The following is a 23,746-nucleotide window of genomic DNA, read 5'->3' as shown; positions in this document are numbered from 1 at the left end:
TTCCAACTTAACGGCTGGCTCAGGACCTATAAGGACATTGCTCGAGTCCGGGCTCCCTCAGGCTATGTATTCGGTCTTCGACACATTTTGTTTAAGACCACCGTTCTCAAGCGCACCCTTCCAGAGATTCACTTTCCGCTCCAGCATTAGTTGCTTCTCTTCAATGAGTGTAATGTTATTGGCATACATCATTAGCCATGGAGGCTGGTCCTGGATGTGAGCCGTGACAGTACACTACAATAAATAAGAACGAACTAAAAGCCGAGCCTTGGTGAACCCCCTACTGTGATCTAAAGCAGTCTAACCATCGCGAATCGCAAAGCGGGATCGTGGTACATATCTCTGATAATCTTAATATAGGCCTCAGGGATCCCTTTAGATCGCAATGCCCTCCAAATACATTGACGAGGCACACAGTTAAAGGCCTTCTGCGAATCTAAAAAGGCCGCAAATCTAATGCAGAGCTCTCCTTTTTTTTCCTGTATGCCTCCATCAAAGTTCTGAGTAGTCTCTCCATTAAAGTACTGATTAAGTTTGTGGTAACGCCCAAGCCAAGCCAAGTGTTGTTGGAAAAAATTCAAGCTTTCTAGTATCGATACTACAATAAAAATAATCAAAGCTAAAGATTTTGGTACAACACGCCATGAAACCGAGCAAGATAGAACTGTTTTTTTGACAAAGTACTATTAAAACTTCAATATCTTAAAATACAATGCTCGCTATTACATTGTGTATGTGAAAAAAAAAAAGATTTGAAAAATATATTTATATATTATTTATTAAACGAAACTAAATTTGTGGTGGAACGCCAGCTAAAGAAGAGCGCGAACTGCGAGTGAACGAAGACGAGTTTTGCTAGGCCTGTGACGTCACGCGAGTCGGTTACGGCCCGACGGAATCTCGCGTCGCGCGCTTATTTTAAAGGACAATATCCCAAAAACTAATAGACGTATCAAAATAATTCTTTCACAAGTATTTTTTGTTATTAAAAGACAATACGATGAGCTAGAATTTAAAATTAGTGATTATTCTCCATTCTCAAGTTAGTATCCATTGTCAGAATTTTATAGGTTTTGCGTTCCTTTATAGAGATGAAATACAAAATATAGACGAGTTTTCAAATCAATGTTTTTATTTGGTCATTGTTTAGTTTATCAATATCACAGAAAGTTTTAGTTTTAAAATATAGTTCAATTTCTTGTAACGTTCTACCTTTCGTCTCTGGTAATCTCCACCAAATATATATGAGAGTAAGGGACATTATTACAGCGTTTAGGAAGAACAATCCGTGATATCCCATAACTTTTACCATATATGGTAGCAAAAATATATTTAAGGACAAGGCTCCCATTAAAATTGTACAAGAAATGAAGAAGCAAAATAGTTTTACTTCCAGAGGATAGATTTCACCCAAAAGTGCTTCTAAAACAGGATACGGTCCAGCTTTTAAAATTAAAAAATAAACAGATAATAATATCACACTAAGCCACTGCAGCAAGGAGTTAGTGGATTTGAAATACACGGTGACACTTAGTGAAACTAAAACGCTGATGGCCACGGCACTTGTTGTAAACAACATGTTCCTCATAGACAGTTTGGTTATCAAGACACATGATAAGCATGCACCGGTTATGATGAAACCATCCACAACTAACGTGAAGAAGAACACGTTAGATGATCCAGTCATTTCTTCAATAATGACAATGGCTAAAGCATTGAAACTTAATTTTCCAGCAGCAGTCAAATAAGTTTGCATAAGAATACTCAAAAGAATAAGCTCCCAGAAATATATCTTTTTGAATATAAATATCGTATTTTTAAATGTACTAGGAGAATTTTTTTCTTGTGCATTTTTTAATTTCATCTTCTCCATTTTTAACATCAATTGAAGCTCAATTTCGGATTTTTCATCGTTTCCGTGTATTTTACGAAATGCATCAGCACATTCTTCAAATCTTCCTCTAGAAGCTAACCAATGGGGACTCTCTTCCCAAAAAAATGGCAGTATTATCCCCATGCCTGATGGTATTACACCCACTAGCGCAACAATTCTCCAATGCCATATATTGCCTAATGCGTGACTTACAGCTGTTCCCACAGATGGTGCTAAAGTGCTTATCAAATTGAGATACAATCCTCTTGAATTGGGTGATGCATATTCCGAAGTGGTGCATATTTTTAAAGCAAATAGACCACCTAGAGCTATTCCCCCCAAAAATCTAGAAATTATAAGCGCAATCAGATTTTGGGCGAAGTATAAAATAATAAAATTCACCGTCATCGGTGTAGAGAAGATGATGAATGACCATCTTCTACCGATTTTGTCAGATATAATCGCTGTTAACGCCAAACCAATTACTGCGAGGAAGTAGACAGAGGATGCTGAAAGTAAAAAAATATACAAATTATACTCCTAGAATAAATTGAAAGAAATATTTGTTCATCTTCACTATATGCGGTGAATTTGCTTCACAAAAAGAAGCGAAAAATAAATTTACCAACTAATTAGTAAATTTTATTTACTTTGAAGTATTGTTTTAATTTCAGTTTATTTTTATTTTGTGTATAAAGGTAAACATTTTATTATCCTAAACGTCTACGGTTAGTGTCTTATATAATACCTTATTATCATACCTAAAAAGTAAATTTCACCATCTTCTAACGCAATGTCATCTTTCTTCTTCAAAGACCGTATCATCGCTGCCACGTGTCCAGCAATGAACCCATTGCCTATTGAGACAGAATTTATTCCACATATTATTAGGACCTGGAATTTTAAATACAATCTAATACTATAAAGCTGAAGTGCTTGTTTTTGTAAACTTCGTGGTACTTTTAAAAAAACACGTTCAAACTTGTAAAAGGGTAAGTGGGAATCTCTGGGAATCGAACTCACAACTGTCACATTTATAGTGGCACGCGTCGGTCAGAGCTCATTTAATTTTCATAAAAATGCATTTTAAAACAATTTCTTACCTTTTGAGATATTATTCTCATCGCTCGCTGTGACGGCGCGGCGTCCAGCTGTACAAATGGTCTATCGTTGAATGTGTCATAAAATTATAAACAATATAATTTACAATGATAATAATATATGCCTATAGACTTTAATTTTATATATAAACAAAATCGAACTGTCTGTCTGTGTTTTCAAAATAAACAAATTATTTTTAATGTTTGTCTGTAGGTATGTCTTTCTGTTTGCGATGGAAGAGAATGGAAAATTTAAGAGAAAAGTAACCCTATATTTGACCACGTTAATCGTTTGTATGTACAGTGAGTTCACATACAAATACATGCGGTTAATGTCTATACGTCTATCTAGGGTTCTTAGCTATTTTCAATTAACCACGCGTGTGACGCTGCAGGTTGAAACTAGTTCAATATATTTCCTTTATAAAAAATTTGAACGATATTAACTAAGTAATTTTATTAGTTCCTACTGAACTGCGTCACCATAGAATCCTTAAAACAAAACCGAAGAAGAAAACAAAATAATAAATAATTTTATAGCCTTGTCAATGAATGCCTACAACTAGTTATTTTTATGTTTATAGCTGACCAAAGCTGTTCATTTATATCCATATGAAATTGACAATAAAAATTAAAAGTTGAAGAGGTTGCGTGAGTATCTATGGCAATCCCATTTTTGTTAACCAGGTTTTTAATTTTATGGTTTAATAATTCATTCATACATGAATATGTATAAACTATGAAATCTGTATTTACTTTGTGTTTAGTCCTCTATATATATATTTTTAATATAAATATGTTAAATATTAAAATATATTAAACTATAAGGTACTGCTATGATATAGGTATATTGTAAATATTGATTTTTATTTCATAGGTGAAGCCAGTATTTTAAGTGGATTTTTTAACATACAGTTCCCTATTTTAAATATTACTTTTTCCATCACACCATCTGCTTCGTGTCATCGTATGTTGTCCATACGAGACTGGTAGCAGTTGACGGCGGTTGACGGTTTGACTGGTGGTGGCGGCGGTTGGCGGAATACCATAAATGAAGAACAGAATAGAACACAATATTACTGAATCCCGGGTCGTATTTCTTTTTTAATATCGTATAAAAAGTGATATGGCGCACCTCACATATGGCGTTATCATCTCACTTTGCTTGACAAATTGAAAACTTAGTTATAGACAAACATATTTTTAAAAGACATAAAATGTATATCTAAAAACAACATCAATAAAAATCACCTTGTAATAAGTGTTTGTTAGTTTTAAATAATAAAATAATATAAAATAAATTGATTAGGTAATGCGTAAATGAACACGCCAAAACATTTTTGTATTAGATTATAACTGACTTTCCCTTTTTGTATTGTCATTTATCAGCATTTGGTATAGTTGACTAATAATTAGTAGCGTATTAATTAGGTAATATATCTATACTAATGTACCTAATAAAGCAGAACAGTTTGTTTGTTTGTTTAAACGCTGAAATCTCTGGATCTACTGGTCCGATTTACTTTTTTCTTGTTTTGTATGAAAACAAGAAAAAAGTGTAAGTTTTAGTTAGCCTTAAATAACGAAATAACAAGGATAAGAAACGCCATCGAATTGCTTTGAGCGGGTGCGCTGCAAAAATAGTTAATTATCGTTAGTACGTTGTATGACAAAAATATTAAATTTCATTATTTCTAAAAGAAAGTCTGCGACACCGACAACATAATATATCTATGTATCGATTCGACGTAGTTTATCTATCTAGGGGTTCACTAGGTTCCCTCTGCCTACACTGTTGTGTGCGGGAGACAGCGTAAAGCTGATTTGATTTCATCGTCGTATGAACATACTGAAAATACCCTGACTTCGGCAACTACAATAAATATAAGCAAACAAGCAGATATTGGATCTAAATTATATTTATAACATAATTATAATTCAGTTGAACTTGTCTATTTTATCACCTGACGCTTGCAATAGGTTTGGGCCTCAATTTTGCTTAGTTGACTTTTGCCAGAGCGTGCGATGACAAAGTTATTTTCACAAAAGGTAAGATTTTTCTTCAAATAGCCTTTTTTTAATAACATTACAAAAAATATTAATTATTTAATTAATATTTATATACGTATTTTTAGACAATTATTAGATTGTGTTAACCGAAATTACTATCAATTTCCATTATCATTTATACAAATTTATTTTTCAAATTTTGCATTTTTCGTTTTTTTATTTATAAAAATTTTTATTTATAAAAATTATAACATTATTATGAATGAACGCATTCTTGGCTACTTTATTTAGTTGTATTATTAAAAATATTTACCGCTTTAACTTTTAAGCAATTACAAATTTTACATATTCACATTGATTCTTGATTTCATTCTTACTTACTATTCAATTACATATTATATTTTCAAAATAAGCTTCACGCTTTATCCCGCATAGAGCAGGGTAGGCAGAGGGAACCCAGTTCCCCACTTTCCGCCGAATTTTTCGAGGCATTGCGTGTTGCGCGTTTTCTTGGTCGAAAAGTAGTAGCCATATTGGCAAAATAACAAAAAAACGACGAACTACGTCAAGTGGGATATCGTTGAATGGGTATTTAAAAATCATTGTTAGGTTCCATTCATGACTTTTCATTTCAATGTTAGAATATATTATAACAATGATCTGAAGTTTCAATAACCATTCTTGTAAATTTTTAACTCTAATATTACAATCAAAAGTTAAATATATGTAAATTTCCAGGTACTAATAATATGTGGAATAAATTCAATCGCCATAGCCAATGGATTTATTGCTGGACACGTGGCCTCGATGATACGGTCCTTGAAGAAGAAAGATGACATTGCTTTAGAAGATGGTGAAATTTCATTCTTAGGTAAATGTATAACTAATTTTGGAGTGAGCACCCTCCACTTCCAGCTCCTCCTTACCCGTAACAATTATCTCCTAAAACTCCTCTGGGCCGCACAAAATTACTTATACTGTTATGGCGATTATTTTAATATCAAAACGTTAAAATTTTTAACCATGTACTTGTTTATAGGTATGTAATTTTAATGTATATTTTATTTTGTGATAAGAAACTTAATACTACTAATACTGCTACTAATACGTTTTTATAAATAGTCGCACGGAACATGGTTATTTTCAAATAATTAATGTTTCCCAAGTGGGAATAGAACCCGCAGCTATCGCGCTAATAATTAGACGAGTAGTAATGTTTCTTTGTTTTGTTTCTTATATTTTTAATTTTCTTCTTTCAGCATCATCAGTTTACTTTCTCGGAGTGATTGGTTTGGGACTGGCAGCTATTGTGTCTGACAAAATCGGTAGAAGATGGTCGTTTATTATCTTCTCTGCATCAATGACAGCAAATTTTATTATCCTATACTTTGCCCAAGATATGAGAACGCTTGTAATTTCTAGATTTTTTGGTGGAACAGCACTAGGTGCTGTAATTGCTTTAAAAATATGCACCATTTCAGAATACGCCTCACCAAATTCAAGAGGATTGTATCTCAATTTGATAACTACTTTAGCGCCATCTGTGGGAACAGCTGTAAGTCACGCATTAGGAAATATATGGCATTGGAGGAGTGTGGCACTAGTGGGCGTTATACCATCATTCATGGGGATGATACTGCCATTTTTTTGGGAAGAGAGTCCCCATTGGTTAGCTTCTAAAGGAAGATACGAAGAATGTGCTGATGCATTTCATAAAATACGTGGAAACGATGAAAAATCCGAAATTGAGCTTCAATTGATGTTAAAAATGGAGAAGATGAAATTAAAAAATACACAAGAAAGAAATTCTTTTAGTTCATTCAGAAATACAGTATTTATATTCAAAAAGAGTTATTTCTGGGAGCTTATGCTTTTGAGTATTCTTATGCAAACTTATTTGACTGCTGCTGGAAAATTAAGTTTCAATGCTCTAGCCATTGTCATTATTGAAGAAATGACTGGATCATCTAACGTGTTCTTCTTCACGTTAGTGGTGGATGGTTTCATCATAACCGGTTCATGCTTATCATGTGTCTTGATAACCAAAATGTCTATGAGGAACATGTTGTTTACAACAAGTGTTGTGGCCATCAGCGTTTTAGTTTCACTAAGTATCACCGTGTACTTCAAATCCACCAACTCCTTACTTCAGTGGCTTAGTGTGTTATTATTATCTGTTTATTTTTTAATTTTAAAAGCAGGACCATATCCTGTTTTAGAAGCACTTTTGGGTGAAATCTATCCTCTAGAAGTAAAACTGTTTTGCTTCTTCATTTCTTGTTCAATTTTAATGGGAGCCTTGTCTTTGAATATATTTTTGTTACCATATATGGTAAAGGCTATGGGATATCACGGATTGTTCTTCCTAAACGCTGTAATAATGTCCCTAACCCTCATATATATTTGGTGGAGATTACCAGAGACGAAAGGAAGAACGTTACAAGAAATTGAATTGTATTTTAAAACAAAAACTTTCTGTGATGTTGATAAACTAATAAACAATGATCAAATAAAAGGTTTGATTTGACTAGATTTTAATTTGACTTTAAAGTCTGGACGAGGACGAGGTTATCAATTCGCATTTATGTTGGGTATTTTATTTGTTTTTAAAAAAGACGAAACCTCAATATCTAAGGTTTCGTTACTCAAAACGCATATTAATAATAGCGTTTTTAAGTTTTCTTTTATCTAGGTCATGTTATTATTTATTAATAATTATAAATTAATATTTTGTACCTGCGTCTGTAATCCTGTGATCGAATAAAAGTTATATTGCGACGCTTAACGTGATAGTTTTTGTCCTTACTCAATAATAGAGAATAGATTCATTTAATTCGAACCAGTAGTTTACGAGTTAATTTTAATAATATCTATATAATTAGATTTTTGCCCTCTGGTGTGGTAGGTTTGGAGTCTCAAAGTCAAAAACTTGAGTGGGTTCCATGTGATAGCAAGTTTGCAACTGTATTCTCTTTGGAAATTAAGTTGTTTTTGTATTTCAACAGCCTCGTGGATACATGTGGCCGTCTTACACATTGTAATTGTGAATTACCTAGTACAAAGTGCATATTTTTAAATTCGGTAAAATGAAAATATTATCAGCTTCACGCTGTATCCCGCTCACAGCAGGGTGAGCAGAGGGAACCTAGTGTTAAGTTCCGTTCCCCACTTTCTGCTGAATTCTGGAGGATTTGTGTGTTGAGCGGCAGAACTCAACGCCGTGCTTTACCTCGACACCAGAGCGAAGAAATGGAAATTTAAACGTAAATAAATATTTCACTTTCTCAAGTGGGGATCGAACCCACAACCGTCGCGTTACAGTCACACCCTTGTGCCGCTGCGCTATGACCGCCTCGAAATTTATTATTATTTTTTTAATTTTGAAAATATTATCATGAATGATTGCCTTTAAATAACGCTAGGCGCTATCAATTTCCACAATTTGTTAAAGCCTTATATAGTTTTTTTAAGCCGCCACAGCATGGGGCATCCGCACAGCGTATGATGATCAGCCATATAATATATATAATTGTATATATATGTTCCAATATGTACTTATTGTACTTATGTATGTTCCAATATGTACTTATTGTACTTATGTACGATTCTTACTCGGAGCATTGATTTTATTTAAATTCTTATTTTGTCACTATTAATGTATTTAGAGCAATTTGCCAAAATCGCTGGCCTATTTTATCCCTCCGAGTGGAAATCGAACCAACAACCCTGTAACACGCGGTTCCGCTACTGCGCCACTACTATGGATATTTCCTTTCGTAGATTATTAGATACTTTCAGTAATTTAAAATAATATCGTGTTATAATATGCAGAAGTTACATAAGTTAAGCTTTTACGTAGCCTGTGTTTATTCCTGTAAACTATATAAATCGATTCAGTAGTTATTGCGTGAAAGTGGAACAAACATCCATCCGCACAAACATTCGTATTTGCAATGTTGGTACTAGTAACCTTTAGCAGAATAGGATAACTGAGTTCACAATATCCATTAAACTAAAAATACCTACTTCATATGAAGAGGAACATGTTAAAGGAAATACGAGTAAAGATAATAAAATGTAGTCACTTTCAGTAAAATACTAAGAAAAACATGAATCACTCTGTCTTTTTGGCAAGTATCCTAGTTTTTGTTGCTGTGGCAGTAAATTTCGCGTAAGATTTACGATGGAGGAGAAAATTCAGAATTCAAGTGTAGGTGTGGTCACAAATGCATTTTTTATTTGGTTCAAATAAATTTTGACTCTCATTTTTCATTTGACTTCGACTATAAATTTTAAGTATATTAATAGCTATGTAATAAATTTTCATAAACTTTGCAATACAATTTTTTCACATAGTTACAAGAAAATTTTTTGAATATGACTTTTACTTTTTAAACTTTTTTGAATTAAATATGATGCATTAGTTTTTGTCCCATTGATCGAGAGTTAAATAAATTAACACATGTTTTTTTAAATTTTACACATTTAATCCCAAAAAGTTTTTAATAACTGACAATTAAGATCTGCATCCGCATTGGTTTCAGGCAGAATACTTGCCATAAACATTTGCATCTACACTAACACCAAATTCTCTGCCACTATGAAAATATAAATAATATATAAATGCTATTCAAAATTAAACTAACACACGAAAATATCCACAAATTTGATACTGTCGAAAATTATGTAATTTCCCTTGGCATTTGAGCATCGACCGTTTTTATAGAACGAGTACAAGAATAATCAGAAATAAACTTCTCTCGTAAACTTTCAAATGATCTATTAAAATTATTTTCGTTGATCTTATCACGTCCACTGAAACTGTCATTGAGCGTCGGTTCGATTCTCATTCGGGGGAACTTCACGCTGTATCCCGCACATAGCAGAGTAGGCAGAGGGAACCTGGTAACTTAATATTAAGACATTTCGTTCGCTTTTTGTCCTTTAACACATTTCCTTTCCGCACCTTCCGTCGAATTCTGGAAGCATTGCGTGGTAAGTGGTGGAAATCACACTCTTAGTCCACTTAACCACATCGAACACAAAGAATCTATTCTCTACGTATTATACATATAGAATAGATTCTTTTGTAGGTTTGTATATTATTTCCTATTATTCATACTTTACCACTTAGGTAATTAAGATGATTATGGTAATTAGCTTTTATGGTGAGATTACACTAACCTTGGTGTCTATGAATCATATATAAAGTGAGTTTCATGTGGGCCCCGTTCTTTTTAATATATTAATTAATGATATCGTTAGTTGCTTCAAAAACAATTAAATTTATTTCCCTTTCCACTAGAAAAAATAAAATAATAATAACGATACAGTGGCTCATTTGATATTTTTATCGTCTCTATCAATGTATTTAAAAGAAAATGTTTGAAGTATATAATTGCAAACTAACCAAATATTTTTAAACGTTTGGACAGAAAACGGAGAAATGCGGGGGAAAAGCGTTAAATGATATATTCGAATTATTATAAAAAAAGGCACTTAATTAAACAGATTTACTTCCAAATTGTAGTGATAAATCACTTCACCATTTCCCCCTTTCCTGTTCAACCAGTAACATTTTTCTTAAATATTTATTGTATGACAAAAGATATCGAATGGAGGAAATACCTTGTGACTCATGATCATTATTTAAACAATAAGTACTTACCTAATTAAATATTATTATATTATTAATTATAATGATTTTTTTTGCAACCAGTGTATAATATTCCGTTGACTCGCGGAACCCAACGCCACTTTTTGTCCAATAGATCTGATAAACTAAAATTATGTAAGCATATAAATAAAGAAACATTTGTAATTAAAAAGGTGTTATCACTCATTTTTGAAACTAGGTAAAAAATACTTTTGGGAAAAAAACAACTAGAATCTATCATACTAATATTATGAAACTACAGAGTTTGTTTGGTTGAACGCCCTTATCTCAGGAATACTGGTTGCAATTGTTTATTTTTTGTCGTAAAGTTAATTTATAGAGGACGACTTCACGTTAATAGTTTCGATGTAACCCACTTTTTAACCGATTGCAGTAAAAGGAGGAAGTTCTCAATTCGATTGTTTTTTGTTTTTCATGATTGTTTTTTTATTTGAACCTTATGATGGCGACGATCGATCTAGAGGTCGAGGGAATTCCTCAACGATGGACAGCAGCTCAAAATGGTAAAATATTTAATTTGTACAAAATGAATACCTATTCATTCGATAAACGTCTTTTAAGGTCTACCTATCATTTAAAATCAAATAAAATAAAATATTTTTAACAACAAATCCCGATTTAAGCAGTAAACTAAAAAGTAAAAGATATATTTACTTAACAGGGTTCTCAGGCTCCCAAGTTCCCGGGTTCCCACTGCCTACTTACAGGACTATATGCAGGATACAGCAACGGCTATACCGAGTGATATTTTATTTTTTTCAAAAAGTGGAGTTAGTCAATGGAATGGCTCACACAAAACTCTACCGTTTGCCTATCTTGCCAATTTCCCATTGAGAGAAGTGCTGTTAGCTCCCACGAGGACGAGTAAAATAGGAAATTTTAAGTTTTATAATTCACGCAACCGAAATTGCCACTAATTAAAATTAATTAATTATTAATTGCCTCTATTATCTCTTTAGACTTGCAAATATGTATTTTATTATTACAGCTATGCTCCAATGGTACAGCTAAAGTACTGAACTGAACTGAACTGAACTCTTTATTTCTTTTTCTGACAAACAACCAGTTATATTGACTGTAACGAAATAAAAACAAAGCTATAGGAACTCAACTCCGCTTCAGTCCTTGATGGTGTTTCTTCGCGGACAGACGTGTTTGTCAATTTTGTGAGTAAATAAACTATTATTTCTTTTTCACGCTGTATCTCTTATATAGTAGAGTAGGCAGTGGGAACCTAGTGTTAAGATACTCCGTTGCTCATGCCCAATTTTTAAGACATTGCGTGTTGAGTGACAGAACAAAACACCGCGCTTTGTCTCGTTGCTAGAACGAGGTAATGACAATAAATCATTCCCCTGAATGGGAATGGAACCCACAAACGTCGCATCTATAGTAAATGGTATGGTGCATGGTATATAGTTAATGATACATAATTATTATATTAAAATTAACTCTAAAAAATGACGAATTATTACTAAATATGACAATTTTTTTTATTCATTAAATATGCTATTAATAAATAAATTAAAAACTATATTTTTATATATCACTTTTAATTTTTCTGCAGTCCTTTAATATGTAAATTTTTTATTTGTCTATTTAATTTTTTTGAGGCCGTCGTCTTGCGTCCGTGTTTGAATGTAAATACGACGTAATGGTTATAGGTTCGATGCCCACTTGGGGGATGATTATTTAGAATGCCACCACTCAACACGTAATATCTCCATAATTGGGCAATGTATTGTCATAAAATTGGGTAGAGGGAAGAGGGAAAGGTAAACTAGATATACGATATATTATATATAATTTAATCTCAATTTAATACCGATAAAATACTAATGCACATCTCTGAGTACGATAACAGGTAGTTGTTAAGAAAAAAAATGTAAGAAACCTAACATACTGCCTACAATATCTTGATGTTGATTCTTCAATTCTTCAGTCGTTGACGGAATTTCGTAGTGTTCGGACGTAACGCAATTTTGTGAGTAAATAAATATTTTGATAACTTAAACTAAATGTAGTCGCGCTATATGATACAGTAGTTTTTAGTCGCTAGTTACTGGTTCAAATCTATTATAGAATTTGTATTTTATATTTATACATAAATATAATGTAGGAGTTTTTTTTTACTTTAGTGACATTTGGATTGTCTAGAATATTGTGTTATATTTTTTTATAGCAGTGTAAAATTAGAGGCCATTTGTAACAGTAAATGCGACGGTTGTAAGTTAAATTCCGACTCCGGGAAGTTTATTGTTTTTTCTTTCCTTCCTGTGGTGACAAGACAAAGTGCGGCGTTGAGTTGCGTCACTCAACAGGCAATGTCTCTAAAATTGGTGAACCGAATGTCTTAATACTATTCTGCTTTCTCTCTCTCTACCCTGCAATATGAGGGATACAGCTTGAAGACGTGAATATTGTACTATATTATGAGAAATCTTGGCATTAAAATGGTTTTATTATGCATCGGTGAAGATAAAATAACAGTAATGACTGTTGTAAGGCAAAAAAAGTTTTATGTTTTTATTTTCGCTGCTATTTCTGTTAGTGTTAGTGTAAAGACACTCCATTCTTTTCTTTCTGTTGCAATTCGGAATTTATGTGGCGTAATTCAACGCCGCCGCTTTCAGTTAAAGCCAACTATACGTACACAACACGATGAGTAACCTTGGCATTGAATTATTTAATAAATTAGTCATAAGGCAAACAGAGATAAATAACAAGAAATTGTGAGTGTACCTACTGACAATATGTTATAGTTTTTTTTTTTAGTTTCACGTTGTATGCCGCACCTGGGCACCTAGTGCTAGAACACTCCGTCCCCATTATGACACTTCCTATGCCCACCAATTGCGTGTTGAGTGGCGGAACTCAACGTCGCGCTTTACTTCGTTACCAGAGCGAAGAAATTACAAAAAAATATATTTAAATTCCTCGAGTGGGAATCGAACCCCCAACTTGTCTTGCTTACAATCGCACGCTTGCGCCACAATGTAACACACAATTCACTTATAAATATTATAGAAATGATAAATTTCGTTAACCTTTTAGTATATTAGCTTTAAGTACACGACGCGCCCTGTAAAGATGACTCGGGATCGATTAGTCTGAAGGGCACGGCCGTGGGGCTTTATAGTGTTCCCTCCTACTCCTCCTCCTCCTCCTCCTAGCCAACAATACATACATATGAATATAAGTGTAATAAAGATTTTAGTATTGGAATTCCGTATAAAAACTAAAAAATATTTTTTATTCATTTTCAACAATTCAACAACACAAATACACACAGTGGTAGTGGGTTGAATTCCCTTTCATTCCCGTTTGGTATATCATATTTAAATTATATATATTCAATTATATAGGTGTAACAATTAAACGCATATCTCAAATTCTGGCGGTAAGTGGAGAGCAGAGTGTTTTACGTGCCTTTTGGTTTATTTTTCTGCTGTTTAGCTAAATTAACCAATTGTTTAGTTGAACGTGCTAATCTTAGGAACAATTATTACTTTCCCCGTGTGGGAACTGAACCCACGACCGTTGCGTTTACAGTGACTCGCTTGCGCCCGGCGTCACGACGGCCTCAACTAAAGCTAGTAAAATGCGTCACATTTTATTATCAGATGATCTAAATACATGATTCGTCACCCCCATAATAAACATAGCTATGAATAATATATACAAATACATATAATAATACAGCCACTCAACTCGCAATGCCTCGAGAATTGGCGGAAAGTGGGGATGGAAGTGTCATAATACTAGGTTCCCAGGTTACCTACCATACTATTTGCGGGTTACAGCGTAAAGCTAAAATAAAATTAAAATAATACGAAAAGGACGTCACGGGGAATAAATTATTTTTATTTTTCTCACTCTGGTGTCAGGGGAAAGCGCGGTGTTGAATTCTGTCATTTAATACACAATTTGGAAGTGTGAAACAGAGAGTCTCAACACTAGGTTCCCTCTGCTTACTCTCTTGTATGTGGGATACAGCGGGAAGGTAAATAAATGGTAAGTGTTGTTTATTATCATCACATAATTTCACAATCAACAATATTACTTTACATTTGCTAATTTGAAGTTATTTTCTATGAACGAAGGCCATTCACATTATTATCTTTAATAAGCAAAGTTTATTATACGTTTTTAGAGCAAACTATAAATACTTTGACACCGTTATAGCACAGGTGATGATGTGTTACTGCTTATATTTACGGAAGATAAGTGGAAATTCAAATTTTGCGGGATTTTTTTATGTATGGCAAATTATTATAATGGCGTAGGGGCAGAAGCGTGAGATAGTTATAGGTTCGATTCCCAATCATGCGTGGCGTTAAATTCCGCCGATATACCTCGAAAATTCGGCTTAAATTGGGACGGTATTGCAATGGAAAAGCGTGAAGCTACACACAAATCATAGCGCTTACACCCAAAGACTATCTCACTGGGACATATTGTTTTTTAGGAAAACGAGATATTGCTCAATTCTCAATGAAAGAAAATGAGCTAACTCCAAAAAAAAGACACTATATTCCCAATTTTAAGACCCTATATTCAAATTCGCACCACGCATCTTCAAATGTTCAATACATTCCGTGTTGAGTGGCGGACCTCAACGCCGGCTAAGTAGCCTAGTAACCAGAGCGAGGAAATGGAAGTAATTTATTCCATCGAGTGGAAATCGAACTCACAACCGTCGCACAGAAATTTAAAAAATGTAGAGTTTAACTAAAATTATTATAACGACTTGTTGACACTTAAATCCATATTATCTTGTTTGTCTATTGTTATCTGTTCCACATCATGACTACATCTCTTGACTTCTAGTATACTAGCACTTCTAGTATACTTGTTGTAAAATAGTATAGAAGTCGTGCAGAAACATTTAATTTAAATTATTTAATCTAATTTAACTAAAAATTAAAATGGATAAATTAGAGGTAGGTTTTTTTTTTTATTCCATATGTAAAAGTGGTGTTGGTGTTTCGTTCCTTTCGCAGTTTCTCACGCTTGAAGTAATAGTCTGTAGAAGTACCTACTGGTTCATTAAAACTAATATATGCCTATATTTATTTATAAATAAATAAATTTTATTTTGTCTTCTATAGACAATGCCTGAAGTGCATCCAGCGTTTGTGAACTCGGGGAAGAAGGCCGGTCTTGAAGTATGGAGAATTGAGGTATGTTGATTGTATAACAATTGTTATAGGTTCGATTTCCATTCGAAGGATTTTTTTCTTAAGCTTAACGCTATATGCCTAGAGCGTTAGCCACAGTTTATACAGATAGAATGAAAAAGTGAAACCTCTGGTGCTTTTGTCCCTGAGAGAAAATAGAAATAACTAAAAGTTGGACTCATGATACACTCTTATACGGATGGTAATTCTGACAGCAGGTACAGTGGGTTAAGACAAGACAGTCCTTCAATGAGAAATATATAAAGAATATTTTTTCAATGAGAACCAGTAGTTCCTGAGATTAGTGCGTTCAACCAAACAATCACCAGCTTATAATATTATTATCGACATAAAGTTAGCCCCATATGTAAGGAATAAAGCCACTAATAGATACTGATGAACTAATGTACACCAATTGGTGGGCGTTTTAATTGACTCGTTTCAGAATGATGGACATGTTTATTTTGGTTTCTGAATTCATGTTTGCATTTCAAGACTGTTATGTTTCCTGACCGTGTCTAACGAGAATTTTTACTATGAGCATAGCAGGGTAGGCGGAGGGAACCTGGGAACCTAGTGTTAAGTGACTTTTCTCCATTATACTCCCGTTCCCCACTTTTAACGGAACTCAACGCCGCGCTTTGCCTTCTTACAAAAGCGAGGATATGAAAATATAAAAAATATAAAAAATGTAATTCCCACGAATGCGAATCGAACCCACATGTTACAGTCGCGTTTATATAGTGCCATGATGGGCTCAACATAATTATAATAATGTATACAAGTAGGTATTAATATACATATTTTAATTTAATTTAGATATCAAAAATAAATGTTATAAATGCGTTATCTTAATAAGCTTTCAACTCATTATTGTATATACAAATTGATTAATTATAATCTATATTTCTATACTAATATTATAAAGCTGAACTTTGTTTGGTTAAACGCTCTTATCTTAGGAAGTACTGGTTCAAATTGAAATTATTTCGCTTTGGATAGTCCATTTATTGAAGAAGACTATTAAGGTATTTTACTTATCGGTAATGGTTAGGATGTACCCACTTTGAATGTGTCAAGTGTCACGACGAGTATTTATTTCCATTTCAATATGGAATCCAAAAAAATATTATTTGAATAGTAAAAATTAAATTAAAAAAAACAGTTTCGCCCTATATCACGCACATAGCGCAGGATAAGCTGAGGAAACCTGGAAAACTTTTAACATTTAAAAAAACACTCCGTTCCTATTAAAACACTATGGGACGGACGGGACAGTACCCTCTTTCCAAACGATTTTCGAGACATTACGCGTGGAGTGGCAAAATGGGAATCGAACCCACAACTGTCATATTAACGTTGTGCCACTGTACCACGATGGCTTTCAATTTAGTTATAAATTATCAATTTATTATTATCATATACATAAACTAATAGAGAGTAAACTTTATTTTAGATTATGTATCTATAATACATAAATAATATTTATTTATCATATCAAAATTAATTAAATATGCTTAGGTACTGTTAATTTAAATAATTTATTATTATTTGCATATCCTATTTCGATTTCCTTGTGGTAGGACAAAGTTCAGCGTTGAGTTCCGCCACTCAACACGCAATATCTAAATCTTGATACTTGATTGGAACATCCATGTTTTTTTTCAGGATTTTGAACCAGTAGCAGTTCCTGTACATCAGTATGGCATATTTTATAGTGGTGATTCGTATATCGTTTTAAAAGTAAGTTTTAAGTATTTTTTTTTTATTATAAAATTTGTCTCTGTTCTGATAAAAAGTATTAGAAGAGCGAAGGCAACTAATTACCTACAACACTATAGTACAGTATATTCAGGATAAAGAATTATATTTTCAATTCCTCGCACTGGTAAAGAATGTGATTCTTTTAATGTACTGTGCTTGAGAAACGAAGTGTCTTACTAGTAGGGTCCCTTTGCCTACCCTACTAGATGCGGGATAGGCAGAGGGAAACAGTGAAGCTAAAAAAACATAAGAATACACGTATATCATACACTAAATACATACAGGCCGCGAGGTATAAGCTGAGCTTTGCGCTTGTGTGAGTGTTCATATATAGTGTAGGTGTAACATAATTTAGTTCGCCGAAATCGGTTTATATTGGTTTTTTAACAACCAGCCCACACCTCTTGTTCTTTAATACTATCACTGTAAACGACTGGAAGAATTATGAGAGAGCACTAAAAAAAAACGATTACGAAAATTATGAGGATGCAAAGTCCGGCGTAGAAAGAAATATATTTTCTTTTACAACCACTCACACTAAGCTCGGCTTAAGCCTCGCGAACTGTACACCAGCACATAAATAAATTATACTTAGGCTGTTCATTCAAATATCTCTTTTAAACGGGAATCGAATCTCTGACCTTGGCTTAAAAGAGCTATTAATCACTATAAAGTCAATATGAAGAACGTTTTATCTCTGTTCAGACATTAATAGAGTGTTAGACAGTTAAATTTATACATCTGGCTTACATTATTTGAATAGATTCATTGAAATGCCTTACATTACAAGTATTACTGCTTGAGATATAGATCTCGATTCAACGTTAGTTTAGTAGTACAACGTCTGACGTCTTGCCAATTTTTCCATACTTACAGACATCAGGAACGTCCACTCTGTCCTGGGACATACACTTCTGGTTGGGGTCCAAGACTAGCCAGGATGAGTCCGGCGCAGCAGCAATACTGTCTGTGAACCTCGATGATGAACAGTTCCAAGGTGTTGCTGTACAGCATCGGGAGACTCAGGGTTACGAGTCCAAACAGTTTTTGTCCTATTTTGAACCAGGTTTGTTTTATTTTTATTTTGGAATTGTTATTTAATCGTTGTTATTTTTCTTTCTATTTTTCTCTCCTTTACGCTGTATCGTGCATATAGAAGAATACGCAAAAGAATCTCAGACGTAAAGTTACGTTGGAAAAACACAAAAAATGCACGTCGGGAGGCAAGTTTCAGGAATCTCAATGTTTCCTTTGGTTCAATATCAGTAGACGGCCAAAGGAACGACGATTGTGAGTTCGATACCCATTTGGAAGAATGATTATTGAATATATTTGAGCGGTGCGTCGTTTAGTTCCGCTTCTTAACACGCAATGTCTCGAAAATTGGACGTGCGGTGCGGAGGTAATGCCGCATTGTTTTAAAAAAAGGTTAACAAGAGGATAATCATTGGTAATGATAATATAATTTTTCCTTATTCAACTGAGGAAATGGCTATACGAGTATATTATGTCCTTGTTTGGATACCATTTTAAATATTCCGCATACATATTATAATTGTATGCATGTGACGTATTTGGTGAATCAGTCAATGATTAAAGGTTTAATTATTTTAATATAACTTTGCGGCTTTGAGTTCCCATACATACCCGCAATGCCTCCAGAATTCTTCGGGAATTTGTTAATACGAAACTGTTATGTGCGTGAAACAGCGTGAAGCTTAAAAACTAAAAAAGTGATCACTTTTTACCGTTTCCGTAGGAATTTTGAAGTCTCCCCTTTAAATGTTCTCCTACACTCCTTAACGTAGCTACGTGCTAAATGTCAACGTCCCTTAGTCCATTAGTTACGTCTATTCATTCAATCATAGTCACTCAGTAACGAAAGTTTTATATAATATTTAGAAGGCATATTTTTTCAGCTTCTCGGTTTTGTACGCTTTTTCACGTATAGTGTTTGTTTATTTTAGTAAGGAATTGGCGGAGGGAATCTAGTATTAAAAAAATTAACGATACCCACTGTTCTCTACAATCATTTTCCGAGTTGAAAATGAACCCACAACCGTCGCGTTTACAATCAGATACGTCCCACTACGCATTATGTAGAATAGAATAAAAAATAACAGATCTAAATACATTTTTCGGCTTATTAGTATGTAGTAATGTAACCTTTAACGGTCTATTTAGCGAAATTCAAGGACAATAACTATATAAGTCCACACGTAATATTAAATTCAAATTTGGCTTGCAACAAAAGATAAATTGAGGCCATTCCATAGAAGCATAGCATGTGACAGTAAAGGTCAGTTGGGGGTTCGATGTCCACTTGGGGGAATGGGTTATTTTCATTTCGTCGGTCTAGTAATAAGACAAAGAGCTTTGTACTTCACTCCTCTAGACGCAGTGTTTCAAAAATTGGGCACTGCGTGAGGAGCGGAGTATCATAACACTAGTTTCCCTCTGCCTACCCTAGAGTATAAAGGGATAAAGCTACAAGCTATATTAAAAATATATTTTATCTTATTTTTTTTCTACTTTTGTAGCAATCAGGTATTTGGACGGTGGTCACGCGTCAGGATTCAACCATGTCACAGTGAATGCTGGAGCGGAGAAACGTCTCTTCCAAATCAAAGGAAAACGCAATGTTAGAGTTAGACAGGTAATTGTTTTTTGAATATATAATAATAATAATAATATTCTTTATTGTACACCCAAAAATATAACACAAGAAAAAGAATCAACATAAGAAAGAAATGTACAATAGGCGGCCTTATCGCTAAAATAGCGATCTCTTCCAGGCAACTCTTTAAGGCATAGGACGTAAAGTGTAGGAAAGGGTTGGGGGTGTGAATAATAAATTTAATAAAATACATATAAATAATAAAATATATATATATCCATATATAAACATATACAAATATTTATACATAAATACACATACATACATACATACATACATACATACATACATACATTCATGGCCACATAGTACACATATATAGCTTATAGTATAAACAAAATGTAAATAAATAAAAGATAAGAAGCTCAGAAAGTAAGAAAATATTGTTTTAATAAAAGCTTAAAAACAGGTAATGATTTTGCCCGTCTAATATTCATAGGTAAATTATTCCAGAGTCGGGAAGATGTAATTGAAAAAGAATTGCTAAGGAAGGAAGAAGAATGTGAAGGAATTTTTAGTGTTAAGTTATGTTTTGAGCGCAGGTGTCGTGAGTGGGATCGCCCCAAAAATTCAAAACGCTCTTTTAGATAAGGTATATACTTTTTTATCTTAGGCAAAGAACGAAACGGAACTTTATTCCCTCTGACTATCCTGCTATATAAAGCATTTTTTTTTTAAATCTTTTTTCTTTTAAGGTGGAAGCATCAGTGTCTTCCATGAACAAGGGTGACTGTTTCATCTTAGATGTAGACCACGACATCTTGGTGTACGTCGGAGAGAAGGCGAAGAGTGTGGAGCGTTTGAAGGCTATATCAGTTGCCAACCAGATCAGAGATCAAGATCACAGTGGCAGGGGAAATATTGAGATTATTGGTACATTCTAATTATTCTTATTTATTACTCTAGTTGTTACCTGTAATTTTATTTGATTGGATTTTAAGATGTAAAATGGTGAAGCCAGTTTTATTGTTCTCGTAAGAAGTTCAGGAAATCGTTTCTTTGTAGCTCTCTGCACTCACTATCCTACTTACTTGCCAAATGTCAACTTTCTAAGTCCAGTAGTTCCGTGTGTTGTATGTCATTCACTCAGGAACTGAGGAGTTCTTTCTTTGATGTTCATAGTACAAAAACAACTACACTAGACTTCGACTGTTCACTACCACATACCACATTTAAACAAAAACGTCTCGATTTTTAGCCAATTTAGCGAAACATAATGCCATGAATTGAATATAATCATTTTCATATACATATATTTGCACATAATATATTTACAATAATTCCTACTTTCAGATCCATACTCTAATGAAGGTGATGTGAACCAGTTCTTCAGTGCTCTTGGTTCTGGTGATCAGGACTCTGTAAAAGATGCTGAAGAAGGTGGTGATGACGAGGTAAAGTTCTTTCTCTTTTGGGCCTCATAAAGAAAAACTTGACTTTTCAGTGTAGACAATAACCAATACATACAGGTGCCAAAGCCAAACTTCATTCAAAAATATCTAGTCAGTAATTTCTTTATAAAGCTCTTATCCATTTTGTATGAACGTTTCAACCAGTCTTAGCTTAATATCTCAACTGTTCTTTGTTTGTAATATGTAAAATATTTTTTAGGATTTCGAACGTGGGGCTTCTAAAGAGGTATCTCTAAGTGAAATCTCGGATAGTACGGGTTCACTTCAGATCAAGAAACTTTCAGGACCATACACACAAGAACAACTCGATTCTAAGGTTAGAAATATCATTTTATCTGTACTTTTATTATAAAGCTGAAAAGTTAGAATTGGATGGCGCAATTCAACGCCGTGCCTCGACGCTAGAGTGTATAAAATGAAAATATTACTAATATGTCATATTTAATATTTATTGCATATATATATTATATTTATTTTATGTTACAGGAATGCTACATTCTTGACACTGGCAGCAGTATTTATGTATGGCTTGGAAAACAGTCTAATGGAAAGGTATATGTTTATTACATTACAATTACTCTCAGATTTTAATATTTGTAGCATCAACTAAAGATATACATAAAAGACATCTTAGATTTGAAATATCTTCTCTCAATGAAGAACTTTGATAATATAAAATATTAAATTTCAGGAAAAATCTGAAGCGATGAAGAAAGCACAACATTATCTTGAAGTTAACAATTATCCTGCTTGGGTAAGTTTCAAAAAGTTTTCAATCATCATTAAATGCAAAATAAGTGGGACGTGGGTATTCCTTTTTTCCTTCGGTTCCCTCTGACTGTCATGTTAAATATGGGAAAAAGCGTGAATTTTTTATTTTTTTATAACTAAATTTCGAAAATCTTGTAAAAATAATTATATTTTTATTTTTTATTATCCGTCCCCCACGCACCTAAACGGCGTGCTTTGTCTACCCATGAGGGGAAAATAAAAATAATTTATACGCAATCATTGCCTTGAATGTGAACTCACAGTTCGATCGATTCTCACTCTGTCTGACGAATGAAATAAGTATTTAATATATTATATATGAATATTATTATTTTATTTTTACTTGTTTTTTTTATTTAAATATTAAAATAATATATTAATATTATTTTTAATTTCAGGTCCATATATCAAAAGTGGTAGAAGGAATCGAACCCACTGCATTCAAGCAACACTTTCAAGACTGGAACTAAATTTAACAACTAACATTAAGATTTTTGCATATACTCCTATATAAAAAACGCATTTATATAATATACTTTTATGTGAAAACAAAATAACAAAAAAAACCCATGACCATAATTAAAGTATGAAAAAGAATAATTTGAAAAAAAAAACGATATTTTTTATACATTTTATTTGCATTTTCTTATACATTTTATAGGCATTTTTTGGAGTAAGTAGAGGGAACCTAGTGCTAATATTGTATGTACCATCACCGGTAGGTCCCGACAGTTTCTCTCTAAATAATGATTGTTAAAAGTGGTGGGCAATTTTCACTCCGGGTAATGATATATTTCATATTTTCATTATCTAGCTCTAGTCTAGCTCTAGGCAAAGCGCAACAGGCAATGCCTCCAGATTTCGGCGGAGAGTGGGAAATGGAATCGTCTTAATTTGAGTTGAGTGCTTTAACATTAGGTTCCCAGGTTCCCTCTACCACTCTGCTATCTGCTTTTCGTACTACCCATTGAGTAGAACCCATTAAAACCGCATATACAATCGGTTACTTACAAATATATCACAACAATATTAACAATATGATTTTTATGACAATATTATTATTTTATTTTCTTAAACAGTTACATAACTCGTTTATTAATAATATAAAAAGCACAAATAAAATTTACAGAAATTACTATGTTTTTTTCTTTATTTGAACCATGTAACGGATATACGAATAATTTTAGTTAGTTTAATATGTATTTTTTTAACTTCACGGTTTATCCCGTTCCGTTCTCCACTTTCCCTGAATTCTGGAGAAGAAATTAAAGAAAAAACAAAC

General features: G+C 33.3%; 3 protein-coding genes across 7 annotated transcripts; 2 read left to right on the top strand and 1 right to left on the bottom strand.

Moving 5' to 3' along the window:
* Positions 1–1,111: 1,111 nt before the first annotated feature.
* Positions 1,112–4,310, bottom strand: LOC146538552 (uncharacterized). Of its 2 annotated transcripts, XM_085186848.1 has the most exons (4): positions 4,225–4,310; positions 2,977–3,024; positions 2,635–2,767; positions 1,112–2,382 (listed from the first exon to the last, which is right to left on the bottom strand). In XM_085186848.1, the coding sequence occupies exons 2-4, from the start codon at positions 2,995–2,997 to the stop codon at positions 1,118–1,120; spliced, it is 1,419 nt and encodes a 472-aa protein (XP_085042974.1). In that variant the 5' UTR covers positions 2,998–3,024; positions 4,225–4,310; the 3' UTR covers positions 1,112–1,117. The 2 variants fall into 2 exon arrangements, with proteins under 2 accessions (XP_085042974.1, XP_085042973.1); XM_085186847.1 differs by lacking the exon at positions 4,225–4,310 and having other exon boundaries at positions 2,977–3,718.
* A 585-nt stretch (positions 4,311–4,895) lies between these two features.
* On the top strand, positions 4,896–7,511 carry LOC146538551 (uncharacterized). Its single transcript, XM_085186878.1, has 3 exons — positions 4,896–5,022; positions 5,722–5,854; positions 6,243–7,511. The coding sequence occupies exons 1-3, from the start codon at positions 4,999–5,001 to the stop codon at positions 7,508–7,510; spliced, it is 1,425 nt and encodes a 474-aa protein (XP_085043004.1). The 5' UTR covers positions 4,896–4,998; the 3' UTR covers position 7,511.
* A 4,225-nt stretch (positions 7,512–11,736) lies between these two features.
* Positions 11,737–23,599, top strand: LOC146538550 (gelsolin-like). 4 transcript variants are annotated; one of them, XM_085186737.1, is made up of 11 exons: positions 11,737–11,826; positions 15,772–15,843; positions 17,509–17,583; positions 18,481–18,670; positions 20,145–20,260; positions 20,977–21,154; positions 21,575–21,675; positions 21,893–22,009; positions 22,180–22,245; positions 22,385–22,447; positions 22,863–23,599. In XM_085186737.1, the coding sequence occupies exons 2-11, from the start codon at positions 15,775–15,777 to the stop codon at positions 22,932–22,934; spliced, it is 1,047 nt and encodes a 348-aa protein (XP_085042863.1). In that variant the 5' UTR covers positions 11,737–11,826; positions 15,772–15,774; the 3' UTR covers positions 22,935–23,599. The 4 variants fall into 4 exon arrangements, with proteins under 4 accessions (XP_085042863.1, XP_085042862.1, XP_085042861.1 ...); XM_085186736.1 differs by lacking the exon at positions 11,737–11,826 and adding an exon at positions 12,583–12,644; XM_085186735.1 differs by lacking the exon at positions 11,737–11,826 and adding an exon at positions 14,627–14,674.
* Positions 23,600–23,746: the final 147 nt, after the last annotated feature.

Source organism: Heliconius melpomene, chromosome 6 (assembly GCF_056956725.1).
Source record: "Heliconius melpomene rosina isolate 202511_hmr_F chromosome 6, ASM5695672v1, whole genome shotgun sequence".
Lineage (NCBI taxonomy): Eukaryota > Metazoa > Arthropoda > Insecta > Lepidoptera > Nymphalidae > Heliconius > Heliconius melpomene.
This window is presented reverse-complemented; position numbering and strand designations above follow the sequence as displayed.